Below are 20,566 nucleotides of genomic sequence, written 5' to 3'. Positions count from 1 at the left end.
AGAGGTTTTATATTATATTTATCAATGAAAACAACAACCTTATAAAAAAATATATAAACTTATGTTAACATAACTGATAATATTGTCACTGGATGTTTTTTTTTATGTTATTTATTGGCCTGTTCCTTTTCTCAGATAATGATAACGGTACACTCTGGTGAGTTTATGCACACCTTATTATAATGTATAAATATAATTGTATACCGTCTTTTTCTGATAGGCAATAATAATTAAAGGTATAAGGATTTTACGTAAGCATTGAATAAATACGTGTTTACTGCTCGCTTGTGTGTTGCCTTCACAAATAGAGTTATGTCTCTATGGACGTGGCCTTTCTAAATAATGGGATATAAAATAGTGAAACCTAATAACACCTTTTAACTTGATTTTAATGAAAATTTGTAATGTTTTTTTTAAATATAATGGCAAATGGGTATCCTGACTGTAAGTTGTAAGAAATATGAACTAGTACTTACATCGTAATTGTGCCACCTGTCGTGAACTGCGTGTTGCACAAAGCCCTTTCCCTTACAAATATAGTAAAAAGTAGAGAATTGGTAGAAATATTAGTTGATTTATATTTATTAATGTATCTTTTTTATATACCGTGATTTAACTCATATTCTTTACTTAGTGGGAGGGTTTTGTGTAGCTCGTCTGGGCAACGCCAGGCAGTATTACTTAGTATTGTTCTGTCCCGGCTTGGTAAGTGATTCATTGAAACTACAGGCACAAGGAACAACTCAGAGGATCACACTTTATCTAATGATACGAATCATAATAATATATAAAAATTACAATTGGTTAAATGCTTGCTAATGTATGCTATTCGATCGATAATATAAAATACAATATAATTTAATACAAATAAATATCGACTTGGTATTAAATCAAATAAAATATTAGATACATTTTATGTAAAATTGAATTTTCTAGTATACAATAAAAAACAATGTATTTTTTTAATACTGTATTTTTATGCGTTGTCACATCATAACAATTTTTTTTTTCAGATAATGGAAATCGAAATTGGCTTCGATAAAATGGAAAGAGCTTGAGATCAGATAAGTATGAATCGCCTGAACAACTTAACAGATAATGCTGTACCTGTATTGCCCGAAATTTTATATTTACCTGAAAATACCGGAAATGAATCATTGAATGGAACCGATTTAAATTTCACAGCGCATGAGTTCGTTTGTGTTTTAGAATCACAGTCGGAAGATTATATATCGACATGTGTTTTCCAGACTTGCGTTTACGTCACTTATGGTATTATTTTTGTGATAGCACTCTTAGGTAACGGGTTAGTTTGTTTTGTCGTGCAATCGTCACCGCGGATGAAGACAGTGACGAACTTTTTCATAATGAACTTAGCGGTGGGTGATATATTAATGACATTATTCTGTGTGCCATTTTCATTTGTGTCAATGCTCATTTTACGATACTGGCCGTTTGGTGGATTAATGTGTAAGTTGGTGAACTATTCGCAGGCTGTGTCAGTGTTAGTGAGTGCATACACTCTGTTAGCTATATCAGTGGATAGGTATTTTGTGATAACTAGACCTTTGAAACCGAGAATGGGAAAAACGGTTGCTAAGCTAGTGATGTGTTCAGTGTGGTGCGGGGCGTTGGCAACGGCTGCGCCCATATTAATAGTATCCCAGCTAGAGAAACCTTCTTTATGGCATCAAGTCTGCGAGTTGTAAGTATAACAATATTTACTTATTAAATTAATGATTGCAATTTCAAAGACAACGCATGAGTAAAAGTAGACCTAGGATTCATTTCTGGTTCACAGTCTTTAATTTTGGACTTGACAAACAACCTACAACAATAACGGTATAGTAGCAGTTTTCTTATAGGTTTCTATTGAAACCAATCAACTCCATAATTCACCATCAAGACAACTGTTGAGTGTGCATCGAAGCTGAACCATTTAAGCGATGTTCTGTCATCGTGCTGTTAAAGTGATAGTTAGCTTCAAGCAATCGAGGTATCAAATAATGTCATTATATGTATTTATAAATTTAATATTTTCGAAAATTTAAATTGATTACTATAATTTAAATTATAAATTAATAATTATCTATAGACCGGGAGATGATAATGACAAAATATTTGGTCATTTGTACCAGTATGGCGGTTCTTCAGGGGTAATTACGTAAAGGCACAAAGGAAAATGATGGTCATACTTTTCCGACAGTTCCCAATGGCCGCCATACCACTGCAAAGAAGTAATGTTTTTTTTTTTCGCCAAACGTTTTGTACCACCCTGAAACTTTTTTTAACAGTTCCCTGTATGATCATAAATAGAAGTCTGATAATGCCATACCTATGGAAGGCGGCGAATGTGAACAATATTTTTTCAAAATCCTAAGATTTTATTCGTAATTCGAACGATTTGTACCAGTATGGCACTTATTTTTTCTGTAAGTTTGAGGTTTAACGAATATAAATACAAAGTTTCAAACACCTAGGTGGCGGCAATCTTGTTTTATAAGCAGACATTATGTTGTATAATATGGTTATAGTATGGGTTTATTTTTTTTTAGGTAAAATTTTATCCAAATGAACCGAATAAGATGATGCCATACTGTAACAAATGATTTTATGTCTTGTACCTAGTAAAAATGTCGAAAGATAAAAAAATGATCTCTGATGAAGTATGGCGCCACTTTTTCCCTCTACTACAAGTATGGCAAATATAAGAATGGCCACATCGTATCGTATAATTTCCAAAAATCTAAATGCCATACTGGTACAAATAATCAAATTTTCTTTTTCTTTTTCACCTTTTAGCTCAAGTCCGACAGTCATCGACCTCATGTTTACAATCTGTAATAATTTTTTTTACGTACAATTGCATCCAAATTACGAGAATATAATGATGCCATGATGTAAAAAAATATTTTACGTGTTTTACAGTCGTATTTTAAAATGTTAAATAAATAAGTATTTCGAGTATGACAGCACTTTTCCCCCCCACTAGAAGTATGGGAAAAATAATAACGGTCACATTTTGCCAAATAGTTTATCATTATCATCTCCCGGTCTACAATGAGATTGAACGACAGCGCTTTTAAGAGTGTATGGGTAGGGTATGCATTATTAACAAAATATTTCTCTATAGATAATATGTCTGTATTTTTACATGGTTTAAAATAAACATACTGGTGTTTGGATTTGAAACATTACATTTAATGGAAAAAATACCGATTTTTGAACGCAATGAAAACCGAGATTAGTGACCCTCGTTTCGGTGTACATACGGCAATAACGGGATATAGCAAAAGTTGTTTTGTCCGGCAGTCTCACATTTGACCTGAAATAGATGATGTCCTTTATTTGATAGACGTTCAGAGATACCGCGGAATGCCATTGTTGTTTAAGTCTCAGCCCTTGTGTTTTCAAAATAGTTTCACTTTGCCTCTATTGCCAAATTGAATTGCAAAAAAATACATCAATTTTATGTGGCTTGTTTCAATAAACGTGATTTATGAAATATCGTAGGGATTATCACACTTATATTTTGATGCCGTTCAATGCAACAAAAATTAACTGTGAGTATTATGTTTACCACAGTGATTGTCTTCACCAATTTTGGCCTCAGTGGATATCTCTATGGTAACCAGTTAACTAGGCTGGACATACAGGGCACAAGCAAACAACATGGTACACTCTATCCATCTCATTCTTATAACCTGATGGGATATGACATGACCGAAAAGAGATCAGACGCTGGACAAACGGCTTTATGTGTTTTCTAAGGCACGTGTACTCTACCCACTTATAACTTACATATTCTGTACTGTTACTAAATATTTTTCGACATAACAACCCACTCAAATTTATAATATGTTTATAATATGTGAAATAGAAACAAGAACTTAGAGAACGATACACTCTTATAGTATAGCAGGTATAGAAAGTAGTTGAGATAAATTATTAATTATAGAGCTTAACTCTGCAATAGAGCGTTAATGTTTAAATTGCTGGACAAAGTCCTCTTGAGAAAGGCTTGGCGTTAATCCCTTAAATGCTTCAATTCCCTTTCACTTTCTATCTTATTATTGTTAATGATTTATTTTATTTAAAAGTAAATTATTAAAATTGTAATGATATTTTTTATGGAACGTAATATGTTAAACTCAAAGAAAAAATAAGCTCATCAAGGAAAAACGTAACTCGTATGCGGTGTTTCTCAAATATTCAAAATGCATGATTCGTGTAAACATACAAAAAGTTATGCGTGACTCATAAAAACCAAATAGCGAAACTCGAGTGTTAATTTTCATTCCAAAACACGTTGATGTAATTAAAACAAGTCGTAACAAGGAATGCTACTTTTTACCATCAGCACATTATGCTTATTGTTATTTTAGAAAAAAAAAATACAAATGAAAAAGGGTAAAAACTTTATAGGTAGTATGTTTTTGAACCAAAGTGTCGATCCATGCAAGCCAAGTTTTGATATGAGTAAGTAGGTACTTAAAGAGGTAAAAGATTATTTATTTCATCTTACATTTATTCTATTTTAATGTATAAGTTTAAAAAACATTAATGTTAAAATAAATCTTTTGATAGCCCATTAATTAAGAAACTATACGTTCTCTGAATACGAAGAAGCTGGAAGTATTAATATAAATGTGGTAGTCATATTAATACTTCTTGCTTCTTGCGGTTTCTACCATGTTATACGCGCTGCTGTAATAAGTCAACGCCGCCGCGCTTACTCATCTATAAATTGACTGTTTCAATGTTAAATAAATTAATTATAGAACATATTTAACATTGGTTATAAAGAAAAGATTATAGATAGTAAAAAAAAACATTTTATTAATATTACATTAAAAGTAAAGTAAATAGAGATTTTTTTCCAATAAGGCTCGAATAACACATTAACAACACTTTTTCATATGAAGGTAATAAGCCGTCGAAGGGCCATAAAATGGCACGTGATACGAGGGTTCAATATGACTGTAATAAATAGCATAATGGACACCATCTATCTAAATGATGCATGTAAACTGGGAAGATTTGACATTTCGTGTAACGTCTAGACGATCAATCGACTTGTATATTGTAGTCATAATAAAGTCCACTCATTAAGTCTAGCGCCAATAATTTTCTTGTAGTGTTAAAATACTTACTCATTTATTCTATACATGTACTTATTCATATTATTTAAGCAAACAACACTAATAAAATTTTAAATATTCATTGTTTGCATTACAGCCACTCTTTGACTTTTCATCTGGGTTTTATTTGGACCTTAGTTAAATTATTTGTTATATCCAAGCCTTTTCAGACTATTAAATTAAATAACCATTTGTGATTGTAGGTACTTATAAATCTCAACTAGGGAAACGATTTTATTGACATTCATTATTTTAGTGTTTGAGAAGCTTTTATAAATAGTTCAAGTTACCAGCAAGTCTTTATTATTTAACAAAATGAACTCTCAGCACTAAACTAAATTAGACAATAGTAATGAAAATACATGCGTATAAAAATGTTAAGTATGATTACGTAGACTTCTGTAAGAAAATAACAAAATAAACGGATGGACTGTTTGAGGTATGAACAAGAGTAATAGCTGAGGATGTGACTTTTACGAGCCGAGATAGAGGCGAATGGAAAAAATACTCCAACCCCAACCAAATGGTAACAAACAAACGAATGATATACATAAAGTTTAATAAAAGCTTTTAAAACAGATACATGTATCAATGGATTACAGATAACGATATATTTTGGAACACCGCCCAAATGGGTTAATAATAATTGAGTATTCTTATAAATGTAGATTGTAGATATACTTGTTTCGATTATTATAGAACAATAAAAATAGGACATACAAATTAAATTAAACCTCGATTACATAAATAATATACTATACTATACTACCGAAAAATAATATGAACATCACCTCTATTTATAAGTTGTATCACTGTTTGACATATATATATGTATGACATTCTAGAAATGTTGCAAATGGTAAATATTTATAATGTGACTACTACATACATGATCTGTATTCGAGCCTCAGATTTTTACTAGTCATTGTAACATTATTTTAAGAGATTTCTTTTGCGGTAATTACAACACTTTTTGAACTTACATACATTTTATGTGCACAAAAAATAAAAATCATAAAGTAATCTTTGCGTGTAAATAAGGTGTCATTATTTTGTAAATTGCTTCATTAAAAAAAACTTATGTCACAAATATAACACTTTTCGGAAAAGGTTTTAGTGTAACTAATTACCAGATCCGGCTTCGAAAAACTAAATAGCCTACTAGCGGCAAATTTGTAAATCCACCACTGATCTCAATATATATTAGACCGGGAGATGATAATGACAAAATATTTGGTAATTTGTACCAGTATGGCGGTTCTTCAGTAATTACGTAAAGGCAAAAAGGAAAATAATGGTCATAGCGCTCGCACCGGCGGCCCAATCGCGTGGGCTTTAATCGAATGCGTCGGAAAAATGACGAGTGTCGAACGATTTGTTTTACAAAAATGCTTGTATTTTCATATAGTCGAAAAAAAGAAGTAGGGGGTACGGCAGGCCTTTACGTAATTAGACCCCTGAAGAACCGCCATACTGGTACAAATGACCAAATATTTTGTCATTATCATCTCCCGGTCTATATCTTTACTAATTAGCAACTTTTTTTGACCATTGGAGTGGTCAGAAAAAGTTGCTAAATAGTAAAGATATAGACCGATATGAATCGTCATAATATTTTAGGCAATTTACACAAGACCTTAATGAATACACATAAACCTTTCTCACGAATCACTCCGTCCATTAGTGCAAGTCCTATAAAAACCCCTTCGGTAGTTTTTGAGCTTATCGCGTACATACACGGAGGTGTTCATTTTATAAAATGTAATTATTATTATTATACAGAAGCGGAGAAACGCTGTATCAAACTTCAAATTTAGACTATTGACGGGACTTTCATGTTCTTGATAACAATAATTAATGAATGCAACTCATCATTAAGAAAACATCAAGTAGCTAAGTAGCTAAAGCACTTGTGTTATGGAAAATCAGAAGTAACGAAGATACTACAAACACCCAGACCCAAGAAAAGGTAGAAAAGTAATATATTTACATAATATATAACAAAATCACCTACCGCTGTCTATCCCTGTTTATACTTTGATCTTAAAAATTACACAACGGAGATTGATGCAGTTTTTTTTAATAGATTGGTTCAACAGAAAATTTTATATGTATCACACATGCACAATATAATAGAGAATAAATGATTATTTTAGTTTTGCTGAAGTGGTAATGTAATAATATATTTATACTTGAATTACTGTTACTGCCTACGTTGCGAACGCTACCTGAATTATACGAGATATATCAAAATAATGTACTACAGCACTACGCACCTTCAAAAGGTTTTCAAAAAATCTACGATAGTATATTATGTCTATCTCTTAGGGATCCCACAATAATATTTTTTTCTTTTTTACGAGAAATAATGCCTTATTTGCAATTAAGCATAGATCAATATGGCTCTACAGCAAGTAATTTAAAAAAGCTGTGAACGTTGTAAGACATTCTGTAGTATATTTAGTATCACCTGTGCGAAGTCGGGGCGGATAGTTACAAAATAAAGTGCTCCTGACGCGTCAGTACTCGATAAGCTCAATTATACAGATTAAATCGGCTACGACATGTGTACAGAACCAAGTTTAAAAAGATATTATTTAAGAATTATATGTAAATTTCTACTGGAGATAACAACAATAGCTTTTATTGCGTCTGAAAGTTTTTGGTAATACTTAAAGGTTTATGATACCCATTACAATGGGTCGCAGTTTTGGTCTCCAGAGAAAACCCAACTGAACTTCAAATAGACAAAATCTGAATATTATTTTAAGTAAACTATATGAAACCAATAAAAGTATTGTGCAATATTCACAAAGTATAAATGTATAGTGTAATTATACACTATACATTTATACTTTGTAAATATTGCACAATACTTTTATTGGCCTCCTCCTCCTCCTCAGATGAACTTTCTTCGGAGTAAATGTGTCTGATATCACCGTTAACAACATAGATACGTTAACCAAACTATCTATTAAGATAGAAAGAAAGATAGAAAGTTAACGTATCTATGTTGTTAACGGTGATATCAGACACATTTACTCCGAAGAAAGTTCATCCGAGGAATGTTTATGCCAAATGCCAATATTCCATTACGTTGAATCGGTATGTAATACTATTAATAATATAAATAAAATAAATAAAAATAATAATATCGATATATCAATAACTTTTGTTTAATATATTTTGTTTAGACATGACGTATTTCATTGTTGAGTGTCAGTTACACTGAAAATTAAATGCAAAATCAACGAACCGTCTGATTCCAACTTTTAACAAAAAACAATTTCAGTTCCATTTTAATAAAAAAAAGTAATTATAACAAGCTAAATTAGTACCAGCAGATTTCAAATATTTACCTCGTCAACACGTGATCTTTCTTTTGTTTTTTTTTTGGGCGTGGGAAATCAGTTCCGTCTCTTTTTAACAAATTATTAATTGGCTTTCTGAGGAGCAGTAACTTATTCGTTACATTATTAATACACTGAGAACTATGCTGTTTGCATGCAAGTGTTGAAAGTTGAACGGAAAGGCATGGTTTTTTGCAAGAGTTAACACTGCGAATAAGACAAGAGTTATTTTACTTGATGGTAGGGTTTTGGCCAGCTCGTCTGTGTCGTTATCACCCACTCATCAGAGAATACACCGCCAAAAAGCTATACTTAGTATTGTTGTTTTTCAGTTTGCAAGGTGAGTGAGTCATTGTAGCGACAAGTACAAGGGTTATAATATCTTAGTTCTCAAAGTTCTTTTCGCATATAAAATGAGATAGCAATGTCTATGAGCAGTGGTGTCCACTTACTATAATTTGCTATTTATTTTTATATTTGATAAAAAATAAAAATAAATATTTTTAAATGAACAAGTTTATTAACACTAGAAGACATTACTTTTAAGTATTGTTCCTCGTTGGAAGGACAATTGATGAGCGAGTCACTTACAAGGCTTAGTAATATATAATTGCGTCGAAACATTCTTTAAGTATGTTAGAAATAATTCTTTATGCTAATACATTTATATTATAATTATATATTTAATAAACTCATATTTTTTTAGTGTATCCGTTTTCGTAAGTGTAATCGATTTTAAAACTGGTATGGCTGTATAAAATAATACAAGATGTTTTCCCGCGAAAACGGATTATTAAAAAAAACAAGAGAAAGTCACGCATGGAACATTTTTTAAAAATAATTATTGTAAAAGATTTGATTTGTAAACTTCGGGGCAATAATATAAAAATAAAACCTGAAATAAATAAATATTATACTTTCTACTGGCGTATTTAATATCAGAAGCGGGATAAATTTCGTTTCAAAAATGCCTCGTTATAAACGACCACGCTCAGGAATACGCGATGATTTTGATAAGCGAAAAAGACAATCTGTTGAAGACGATGATACTTCTCATAACAAAAGAGAAAACTCAAGAAAAAATAAAGATAACGCTAAGAAGAGACACCATGCTACAAAAAATATTAATATGCACATTAGAGGAAATAGAACTAGAACACCAAGTCCCATACAAAGAAATACAGCAAAAAACTCGGCGACTAGACAAGATTACATGAATTTAACTGAAAACAGTTATGCGATGGGACACGAGGGCGTTACAAGAAGAAGGAGTTGTTCTGCGACCGGACGAGATATTGCGCCTTCAAGAGTTTGTTCTGCGACCGGACGAGATATTGCGCCTTCAAGGGTTTGTTCTGCGACCGGACGAGATATTGCGACTGCAAGAGAGTATTCTGCCACCAGACTAGATAGTGTGAACGGTGAAGGTGAGTTCCAGGCTGGAGATTTTCGTCCAGTTCGGGAACAAGCGATCAATGATGACACTGAGACAATTTTTTCTCCGAGATCATCGACCGTGCCAAAGCACATGCCATTTAATACATTAGGTGAGTCAGATTTAAATTCATCGAGAGCAATACTTAACTTTGGTGATTTAGCTAAATTTGTTCAAACATTAATAAGGCCTAGTTTACCGCATAATAATAATTTATTACCGGAATTTGATCCATCTGTAAAGAATCATCGTATCGATTTATGGCTCTCAAAGGTAAATGAGTGTGCAAAAATATAAGGATGGCGTGAATCTCATATTGTACATTTTGCTTTACCGAAGTTGTCTGGTAATGCTAAAAAATGGTATAATAGTCAAAATACTGTTTTACATACCTGGTCAGAGTGGCAAATATTACTTCGAAAAGCTTTTCCATCCGAAACTAACTTCGGAGTCGTTTTAACAGAAATGCTTGAAAAACGAATGAGGATAGGAGATAGCTTAGATGATTATTTCTATGAGAAAAATAATTTATTAAATGCGTGTGATATATTTGGGAAAAAGGCTGTAGATTGTATTATACACGGTATAGATGATCGTACAATACGTGCAGGAGCGTCATCCGCTCGTTTTACAGAACCTGAAGATCTCTTGAAATTTCTTAAAGACGTTTGTAAAGAACATAAAGATATTTATCGTTATTCTAATTTAAATAGAAATAAGCTAAATAATCATTTATTCTGTAATAAATGTAATGAACCTGGGCATCGCACAGTACAATGTCGTGCCAAAAATTCGAAGTTAAATTTTGAACCTGATAGTTTTTCACAATTATGCTTTAATTGTAACGAAAAAGGGCATAGGGTTTACCAATGCTCTAAACCAATTTTAAAATGCGATAGGTGTAATAAATTCGGTCATATTATTGCAAACTGTTCACAAAAAACTAACAATGTATTGAACAACGAAAAACGTGTATTATTGTCAGAAAGTACGAGCGTAAAAAAATTCTAAATATTATAAGCAGGCAGTAATAAATTCTTCATTTACAATTGAATGTTTTGTTGACTTGGGAAGTGATTGCACGCTTATACGACTAGAAACTACTACTGAATTTGGGTTACATAATTCAACTGATAATTTACCAATTATACGTGGGATAGCAAGTGTTGGAGTTCAACCTTTAGGGAAAACACATTTTTTATTACGTTTAGACTCTGTTGAAGCAAACATTATGGCATATGTGGTTGCTAACAATATTCTACACACGCAGATGTTAGTAGGGCAAAACTTTACTGAGTTACCTAATGTGATTATTACAAAGACAGAAAACACATTAAATATTTTGTCAAAGAATAATAATGACGATTTAACTTGCTTAGAACCAGAACCTAATGTAAAATATAGATTGTATGTGTCATTTGATTGTGAAGTAGATAAAATAAATTTAGTTAAGTGTTGTAGTAATGAAATAGTAGAGGCAACAATTTATATAAAAGGTGGTTATCGAAACGTTAATGATAAAGAATATTGTATCCAAGAGGGTTTATATACGTTAAAAGATGGTAAATGTCAAATCAGTGTAATAAATTTTTCACACTGTCCATTATACTTTACGAGCAACTTTGTTATAACCAGATTTTATTTGATAGAACAAGATAAAAATTGTAGATATTTGTCAAGTGTAAAGTGTTTTAAAATAGGAGCGAATTTGACACCCATTCCTCGCGAAGAAATAACTATAACCTCTAATTTAACTCACGAACAAAAAACGAAAATATATTCACTAATAGATAGATATAGGGATTGTTTCGCTCAAGACCTCTCTGAGCTTGGTTGTACTAACGTAACAGAGTTGACCATAAAACTTACTGATGAAACTCCGGTAGTTTATCGTCCTTATCGACTGAGTCAAGCAGAAAAAGAAATAGTTAGAACGCTGGTTAGAGAGCTCGAAGAAAATGATATAATTAAAGAGTCTGATTCATCATACGCGAGTCCAATACTGCTGGTATCAAAAAAGACAGGTGGATATAGATTATGTGTGGATTATAGAGCACTGAATAGAAAAATTTTAAAGGATCACTTTCCATTGCCTAGAATAGATGACCAGATAGACCTCCTTAGTGGAAATAATTTTTATACTAGTTTAGACATGGCAAGTGGTTATTATCAGATTCCTGTTCAAAAAGACTGTAGACATCTTACAGCATTTATTACTCCTGATGGTTTATATCAATTTCGTAGAGCTCCCTTTGGATTAGTTAATTGTCCTGCAATTTTTCAACGTACAGTTAACAAAATACTTAATAAATCTCCAAATAAATGTGCAATTGCTTACATGGATGATTTATTAATAACGGGTATACATTTTGAAGACTGTTTTTTAAAGTTACAACAAACTTTTGAACTCATTCGTGAAGCTGGGCTTACTTTAAATATTAAAAAATGTAGATTTTTTGAGACAGTAATAGATTATTTGGGATTAGAAATATCCGTTGATGGAATAAAACCTGGTAAGTCAAAAATCACAGCCGTAGAATCTTTTCCAGAACCAAAGAATGTACATGAAGTCCGTCAGTTTATAGGCTTAGCAAGTTATTTTCGAAAGTTTATCAAAAATTTTGCTATTATCGCTAAGCCATTGACAGATCTTACTAAACAAAATGTTAAATGGAAATGGGAGCAACAGCAAAAAGAATCTTTCTTAACATTAAAGCAAATGTTGGTACAACGACCAATATTAAGTATTTTCAATCCTGACTATGTTACTGAACTACATTGTGATGCATCTAAATTAGGTTTAGGTGGAATTTTATTACAAAAGGAAAATGATAATTCTAAACTCAATGTTATAGCTTATTTTAGTCGCAAGACTACAATTGACGAGGAAAAATTACATGCCTACGAGTTAGAAACCCTTGCAGTTGTTGCCTCGCTTAATCGTTTTCGTCCATACCTTATAGGTAAATCTTTTAAAATCCTTACAGACTGCAATGCCTTACGATCTACGTTCTTAAAACGAGATCTCATTCCCCGAGTTGCCCGTTGGTGGATAGCTATTCAGGAATATGATTGCTCTATAGAGTATAGACCGGGGCATTCGATGCAACATGTTGATGCACTCAGTCGCAATCCTATTCTCAGTGAAAATGATTCACAGACTTATGATCATTTTACTAGGGTATTGCAAATCTCTCAAGATGACTGGCTTCTTAGTTTGCAATTATCAGATCCAAAAATACAACACATCAGGTCTGTTTTAGAAGATAATAGTTATAAAGACTTAGTTGATATAAAACAAAATTTTGTTATACGAAACAATCGCTTGTATCGTAAAGTAGGGGAAGATTTAAAATGGGTGGTACCCAAATGTGCAAGATGGCAAATATGCCAACGTAACCATGATGAGATAGGCCATTTTTCAGCGGAGAAAACTTTGGAAAAAATTAAACGTGATTTTTGGTTTCCACGAATGAAAAAATTTGTCTTTAAATACGTAAAGGCATGTTTACATTGCGCGTTTAGTAAGGAACCGGCGGGTCCAAAAGAGGGTTTTCTTCATAGTATTCCAAAAATTGCCATACCATTCCATACGGTCCATTTAGGCCATATAGACCATTTAGGCCCGTTTATAAAAAGTTCTAAGGGAAATCAATATCTTTTACTAATTGTAGATGGTTTTACAAAGTATTGCATTCTTAAAGCTCTTCGCAATACAAAAACAGCACCAACAGTTTTAGCACTAAAAGATGTTTTTAGCTTATTTGGATACCCTGTCAGAATTATTTCTGATCGAGGTACGTGTTTTACTTCATCCGAGTTTAAAAGGTTCTGCACAGAATACGAAGTTTCTCACATACTTAACGCGGTTTCAGCTCCAAGGGCCAACGGCCAAGTGGAGCGATATAATCGGACCGTTTTAGATTCGCTTAGAACGTATAATGATGGGCTAGGAGAGAATAAGTGGGACCAAGTAGTAAATAAAATACAATGGGGATTAAATAATACGATTAATAAGGGAATAGGAAAAACTCCGGCAGAAGCACTATTTGGTAAACGTTTGTTAGGACAGGGTGAAGGTAATCTAGGTGATACAGTTTCCGATACGAGACAAAATGACAAAGGTTTAGAAACTATAACGAAAGAAATAAATAATTATATTGAAAAAGATCAAGAAAAACAAAGTTTGAGATTTAATAAGACAAGAAAGAAGGCTAAGGTTTACAAAATAGGTGATTTAGTTAAAATTTTAAAAAATAATCCATCTAATGACGGTAAAAGTAGAAAACTATTACCAAAATTTACAGGACCATTTCGTATATCAAAAGTGTTAGACCATGATCGATACGAGGTTTCTAGTATTCCAGGTTCAAATATCACTAAAGGCCGGTATAGTAATGTTTGGTCAGCTGATCGTATACAGCCTTGGATAAACATGTCTTATAATGACGATGATGATGATGATAATGAAGGTAGTTCTGGTAGTGAACTTAGTCTTAATTAAATTTATAGTTATGGCTGAACTTAATAAATATGAATTTGTATAATTTTAACGAATGTAAACTCAACACAAATTGTAACAGATTATATTTTATTTATTTGGTTTGTAAAAAATAATATTATTTTTTTTACATATTAATTTGAAGCGTGTAAGAACATTCATAATGTTACCGAGTATGAAATTAATTTATATATTGAAACGACTGTAAAAAAATTATATTTTAGAAAGATTCTAGAATATAAGGCAAAAATATATATATATATATAAATGTATAAAAATGTTGATTAGTGAGATAATGAATTATTTGTTGTTGGGAAGTTTCACACGGTCACACAGGTGATGAGGGGTGAAGTGCTAACAACATAGAGAGAATATATTTGTTGGGAAGTTTCACACGGTCACACAGGTGATGAGGGGTGAAGTGCCAACAACATAGAGAAAATATATTTGTTGGGAAGTTTCACACGGTCACACAGGTGATGAGGGGTGAAGTGCCAACAACATAGAGAAAATATATTTGTTGGGAAGTTTCACACGGTCACACAGGTGATGAGGGGTGAAATGCCAACAAGATAGAAGAGAAAAGATTTTTGTTGGGAAGTCACGCACGGTTGTGACTGCGGGAGTTTGCTAGAACTGTGGTTAGGAAGTCTTACACGGTCACAATGTGTGATGAGGGGTGAGGTGCTAACCTTTGCAGTCAATACTACCGTGGTCATTAATGAGGGGCGTGATGCCAACTTATTAGTTGAGATGAGTAAGTTTGAGGACAAACTTTATAGTCAGAATGGCCGAATGTTAGAAATAATTCTTTATGCTAATACATTTATATTATAATTATATATTTAATAAACTCATATTTTTTTAGTGTATCCGTTTTCGTAAGTGTAATCGATTTTAAAACTGGTATGGCTGTATAAAATAATACAAGATGTTTTCCCGCGAAAACGGATTATTAAAAAAAACAAGAGAAAGTCACGCATGGAACATTTTTTAAAAATAATTATTGTAAAAGATTTGATTTGTAAACTTCGGGGCAATAATATAAAAATAAAACCTGAAATAAATAAATATTATACTTTCTACTGGCGTATTTAATAAGTATTATTGTTGTTTCTAACAAGAACCAAAAATGAATCCTATTCACATATGTACGGAATTGTATTTACGTTATTTACCTTTTATAAATAAAGTGCAATTTACTGATTGATGATAGATTTAATTGCTACAGTGTGTATTAATATTTTTTCTATTTTTAGGGATGTTTGCAGCGAGAAGTGGGCTCACCCTGACCAAAGCGAACAATACACTTACGCACTACTGATATTCCAATTTGCGTTACCGCTCGCAGCACTTGTATGTTCGTACGGTCGCATTGCTTACGTAGTGTGGGGCGTGCGACCCCCTGGAGAGGCGGAGAGTGTACGAGATATGCGAATACAACACTCTAAGCGAAAGGTAAGTATTTCAATAAAACTCCATATTACCACAACAATCTGCCAGCCAAAGTCCCGTTAAATCGGTCCAGAGTTAGCCAATTACTATAGATTACCAAATACATCTTGTCAAAAATACCTCGATTGTGTGATCTTGAATGAAATTTTTCTATAGATTTGTCAGAAAATAATAATTAATAATATGTCTCTATATTAAACATGTAGAAAGTTTTTGTTTCCTAAGACTAAATTACGGAAATTAATTCACAGTAAATTTCCTAAACGATAAGTTTCAAAATTATAAAAAACTTGTAATGATTGAAAAGACTAATTCCAAGGAGCAATATAACAGTTTTTCCATCAAAGAGATATTATTAGGAATATATACGATCGTATAATAAGAAAAACTTTATCAGTTAAACAAGTTTAATCCATTTGGTCATACTTAGTGTAACCTCTTTTGGTCATAATTGCCTGTATCCATCTTGGCATGTAGCATTTTATTATATCATCAATAAAACTTTTAGGCCATATATTGCACTAGCTTTACCCGCTCGATTCGCTGTGCATTAGTCGCAGAAACTGTTTTTGGTTAAATTTTTTTGATCATTAAAAATGTACAAATAATATAGGAAGAAATCAAGAAACATTTGAGTAAACCAAATTCTTAAAAAAAAATCATTTAGTTTTTGTCATCTATTTCATCTTCTTCAATGATTTTTTTGATAGGCTGCAGATTTTTCATGATACCCATTTTTTGATATTTATTTTTCGAGATCACGTCTTCTTTTTATTGAATCCGGCATCAGATATGACATACAAACGTGTTATGAATCATGAGAATGATTTCATGTCATCTAGTCGTCGGACTCGCTCGTCAGATTTTTCAACAGTTACATTACATGAGTATACTTACCAATTATGATTATTATTCACTTTTTTTATAATCAAAATAGATAATAATTTTTTCCTGTGCATGTAATTTACAATTATCTTATTTTTAAAATGACAATTATAATTGTTGTGATTATTTTATGTTTATTGATAAATTAAATTAGGTTAGTTGTTTTGCTTTTTGAAAAGATTTTCTTTTTTTATTTTTTTTTATCGGTTGATCATATAAATACTAGTACGTACTCATTTTTATGACAATCAGTTGAACGATGTAGAAGTATTTTTTGGTGGTGTAGTGAGTTACAACAATGGGGATGGCATAATCACTTTCTATTTTAAAAAGTACATATGCGTAACAATTTTAATAATGATCGGTCAAATAAAAGTTTTTGAGTCTAAAGATAGCAGACATATATATAAATAGCCTATGATTTGCTCAATCACATGTTCTTACCGTATACCATACGTACCTATACGGTTACGTATATTTTGTAAAGATCAGTTCAGCCGTTCTAGAGTTATAGCGGGACATACAGACAGACAGACAAAAATTTCAAAAATGGTAAAACTGATATCAGTCGGTCATAAAATGAATAGTTATGACGAAATTCGAAAAAAATATTGAGTGTACAGACAGACTCTAGAGATTTATATAGTAGTATAGATTAGCTTACCATTGTACTTCAAAGGTATTTTATGATAGCTGATATTGGATTTCGAACAACTTGTTTCGTGTTTATCGCGAACCAAATTTAAGCTCTGGCGAGCGAGGTGGCATTTACTTTATCTAGATTATCACTAATAGGTATTACAGCGGACGTTAAACATAGAAATTTCGTTTTAGTTGCATTACAATAGATGGTTTTGACTCACGCAATATTGACTATACGTAGTTTTCAACGAGTCGAGATGGCCCAGTGGTTACAACGCGTGCATCTCAACCGATGATTGCGGATTCAAACGCAGGCAAGCACCGCTGATTCATGTGCTTCATTTGTCTTTATAATTCATTTCGTGCTCAGCGGTAAAGGAGAACATCGTGAGGAAACCTGCATGTGACAAATTTCATAGAAGTTCTGCCACATGTGTATTCCACCAACCCGCATTAGAACAGCGTGGTGGAATATGTTCCAAACCTTCTCCTCAAAGGGAGGGGAGGCCTTTACCCCTACAGTGGGAATTTACAGGCTGTTGTTGTTGTAGTTGTAGTTTTCAACACCTCAGCGAGTATCTTTAGAAAGGCGTTATCAATGCCCACAGCGATGTTAACAAGTGGTATAATTCTTGGCTTTGATGTCATGAAAATAACTTTGAAGCAACATCACTGAGTTAAGAATCAGAAAAATTTACAATATTTTTGTGCAAAAAGGGCGCTCATTTACATTTATATTAAAAGTATAAAAATAAAATTTCTCGTTCATAAGATTCTTGTCTTTTGTCTGATGTATACAGTCGCTTGTTACTTTCATAGTTAGTAATAATTTATTATGATTGGCTTGTTATTGAAGAATGAGATTATCTGACACAGTCACCGTAAAGTTCATAAAACCTTAACAATACCTTATTATGAACAAACTGAAACTTCGTTAAGGATAATGGATCTTAACTATGATTTATATAGTTCATTCAATTATACTTAATAGTAATGTTCAAAATGTATTTATTGTAATTTTAATTGGCGATGAATTTAAAATCTAAATATGAATATTATCAATCTACTTATTTAGCATTGTTTAATAATACGTATATACAAATGCACACTACAATGGAGGTACATATTTTAATGATATATTTTCAATTGAAAATTAAAGGTACAGAACTTCATACAAAAGTGTAAGTTAAAGAAATAGCCTTCAGTACGCTCTTGCCTAGTTGCTTTAAACCTCTTGTCATCTAGTTACTTGTTGAACTTTCTAGAAATTATTTTTTAACTGAGAAGAAGTTGAAGAGCAAGTTTTAAAACCACGCTTACGTGCTTTAAATAATGTGCAAACTCTATGAATGATTTTTGTTGTTCAGTGAAATTATAATGTTATATATTATGTACGTGTATATGTAACTGAACTCTTTCTAAAGGGTTGGGTTGATTTCGATGCCTGTTTTTGTGAGTATTTGGGTCCCTAGATATTTAAGATTGGATCTGATAGGAAGTGTTGTCATTGGGAAGTAAATAAAGTTCTTATTTTGCCGAGACGTCCGGACGATCACCTCGTATGGTATATAACTAATCATGTTGTAATTGTATTAATATTGTCTTGAAATTTAATATTAATAAGTTTTAATATGATTTACTTGTTTATAATAAGACTGGTTTTCAACAAAATATAGGTAGGAGTATATTTATTAGGGCGTCTAAGCAGCCGTCACGGTAAATAAACGGCCTTTGATGTACAGGTGGATTTCAAACACTAAACTGTTCTCCCGTCAAAATGGCTTCTGAAACACGCTTGGTATTCATAAGATTTGATTTATATGCGATATCTATGTATATATGGCGTAGTTTAAGTTACCCATAATGTCTATGAGGATTTTTCTCACTGACCCTTTTTTTCAGATGGTCAAAATGATGATAACCGTTGTGGTTGTATTCACCGTGTGCTGGCTACCTTTGAATATTTTTATCGTAAGTATATGACTGCGTACCTTATAAAATTACATTTATGACTTTATGTATAAATGTTGTTTGCGGGATTATTAGTTAATCTATATACATAGATCTATTCACTCATAAGAATATTATGTTGGAGCTATATTGTTTATAAAACGATGTCATACTAAATTTCTTTGTTCGTGTCATTCCATAAAAATGTTTTTGGCGTGAAAATCCCCATTTTTAGCGCACGTATCCACTTCGTTTGATTATAATAGACGCTATCAAATATGAACGTATAGTACGACACAACTTAGATGTCGCATCGGCAAAATTCGTAAAACCGATCACATCCGAATTAAGTACGCTATCCCAAATTATCAATATTTATTTCCCACGCGAATATGATCTTTGCACAAACGTAATAACGTGTAATATTATGTGATCTAATATATTCGTCAATTTGACGCGTCGATTTACATGCACTTACTTTCTCTGACGCGTGAATCTATAGCGACGAATAGCATCGAATGGCGCGATAGAGAGCTATTTTTATTGGTTGTGTAAATCGGCAGTAATCGGTTTTATATTCATTCCATTGCATTTTCCAATGCTACATCTAATTTGTGTCTTACTATACATTATATAAATATTTCAATGGTACATTTAGGCTTCCGTTAAGTTATTGTAAATAAATCAGTGAAAAATCGATTTAAAGTTACATACGTGCAACGAGCCGTTCCCATAAGTTCTTATGTGACAGATGCGACTACGAAACTTTGAAAATACTTTATTTGTTTATTGGAACGATTTTGAATTACGCGACCGCAAAACGAATATTTTTTCAGTATATTACCGTGAAAAAGTCGTAATAATTTAAGAATTACGGTAAGCCGTATTTAATTTTATTGAACTAATTAGATATTACTAAGATGTGCCGTGTTTTATTTATTGTCATCAGCTATTATGGACGGCACACGAAGATGACGAGGAATGGGGCAGATGGCCGGGAATGCCGTACGTTTGGTTCATAAGCCACTGTTTAGCCATGTCGCATTCCTGCTACAATCCAATTATTTACTGCTACATGAACGTGAGATACCGCAGCGGATTCGTACAGGTAATCCCTATTTGTTAGATTTCTTTTACCTTTTATTGTATTGTATAAGCCTTAATCTTTATATTATGACAGAGTTCCAATAATGTTATAATTATACTG

The 20,566-nt window shown here is 32.3% G+C and overlaps 1 protein-coding gene across 1 annotated transcript in view; it reads left to right on the top strand.

The window, feature by feature from the left end:
• Positions 1–1,070: 1,070 nt before the first annotated feature.
• Positions 1,071–20,566, top strand: part of LOC124532466 (RYamide receptor-like) — a 31,988-nt gene continuing 12,492 nt past the window's right edge. The window contains exons 1-4 of the mRNA XM_047107371.1: positions 1,071–1,705; positions 15,687–15,885; positions 19,312–19,380; positions 20,309–20,467. Of these exons, the coding sequence (XP_046963327.1) occupies positions 1,071–1,705; positions 15,687–15,885; positions 19,312–19,380; positions 20,309–20,467 (1,062 nt within the window). The remainder of the gene's footprint in view (positions 1,706–15,686; positions 15,886–19,311; positions 19,381–20,308; positions 20,468–20,566) is intronic.

Source organism: Vanessa cardui, chromosome 9, assembly GCF_905220365.1.
Source record: "Vanessa cardui chromosome 9, ilVanCard2.1, whole genome shotgun sequence".
NCBI lineage: Eukaryota > Metazoa > Arthropoda > Insecta > Lepidoptera > Nymphalidae > Vanessa > Vanessa cardui.
This window is presented reverse-complemented; position numbering and strand designations above follow the sequence as displayed.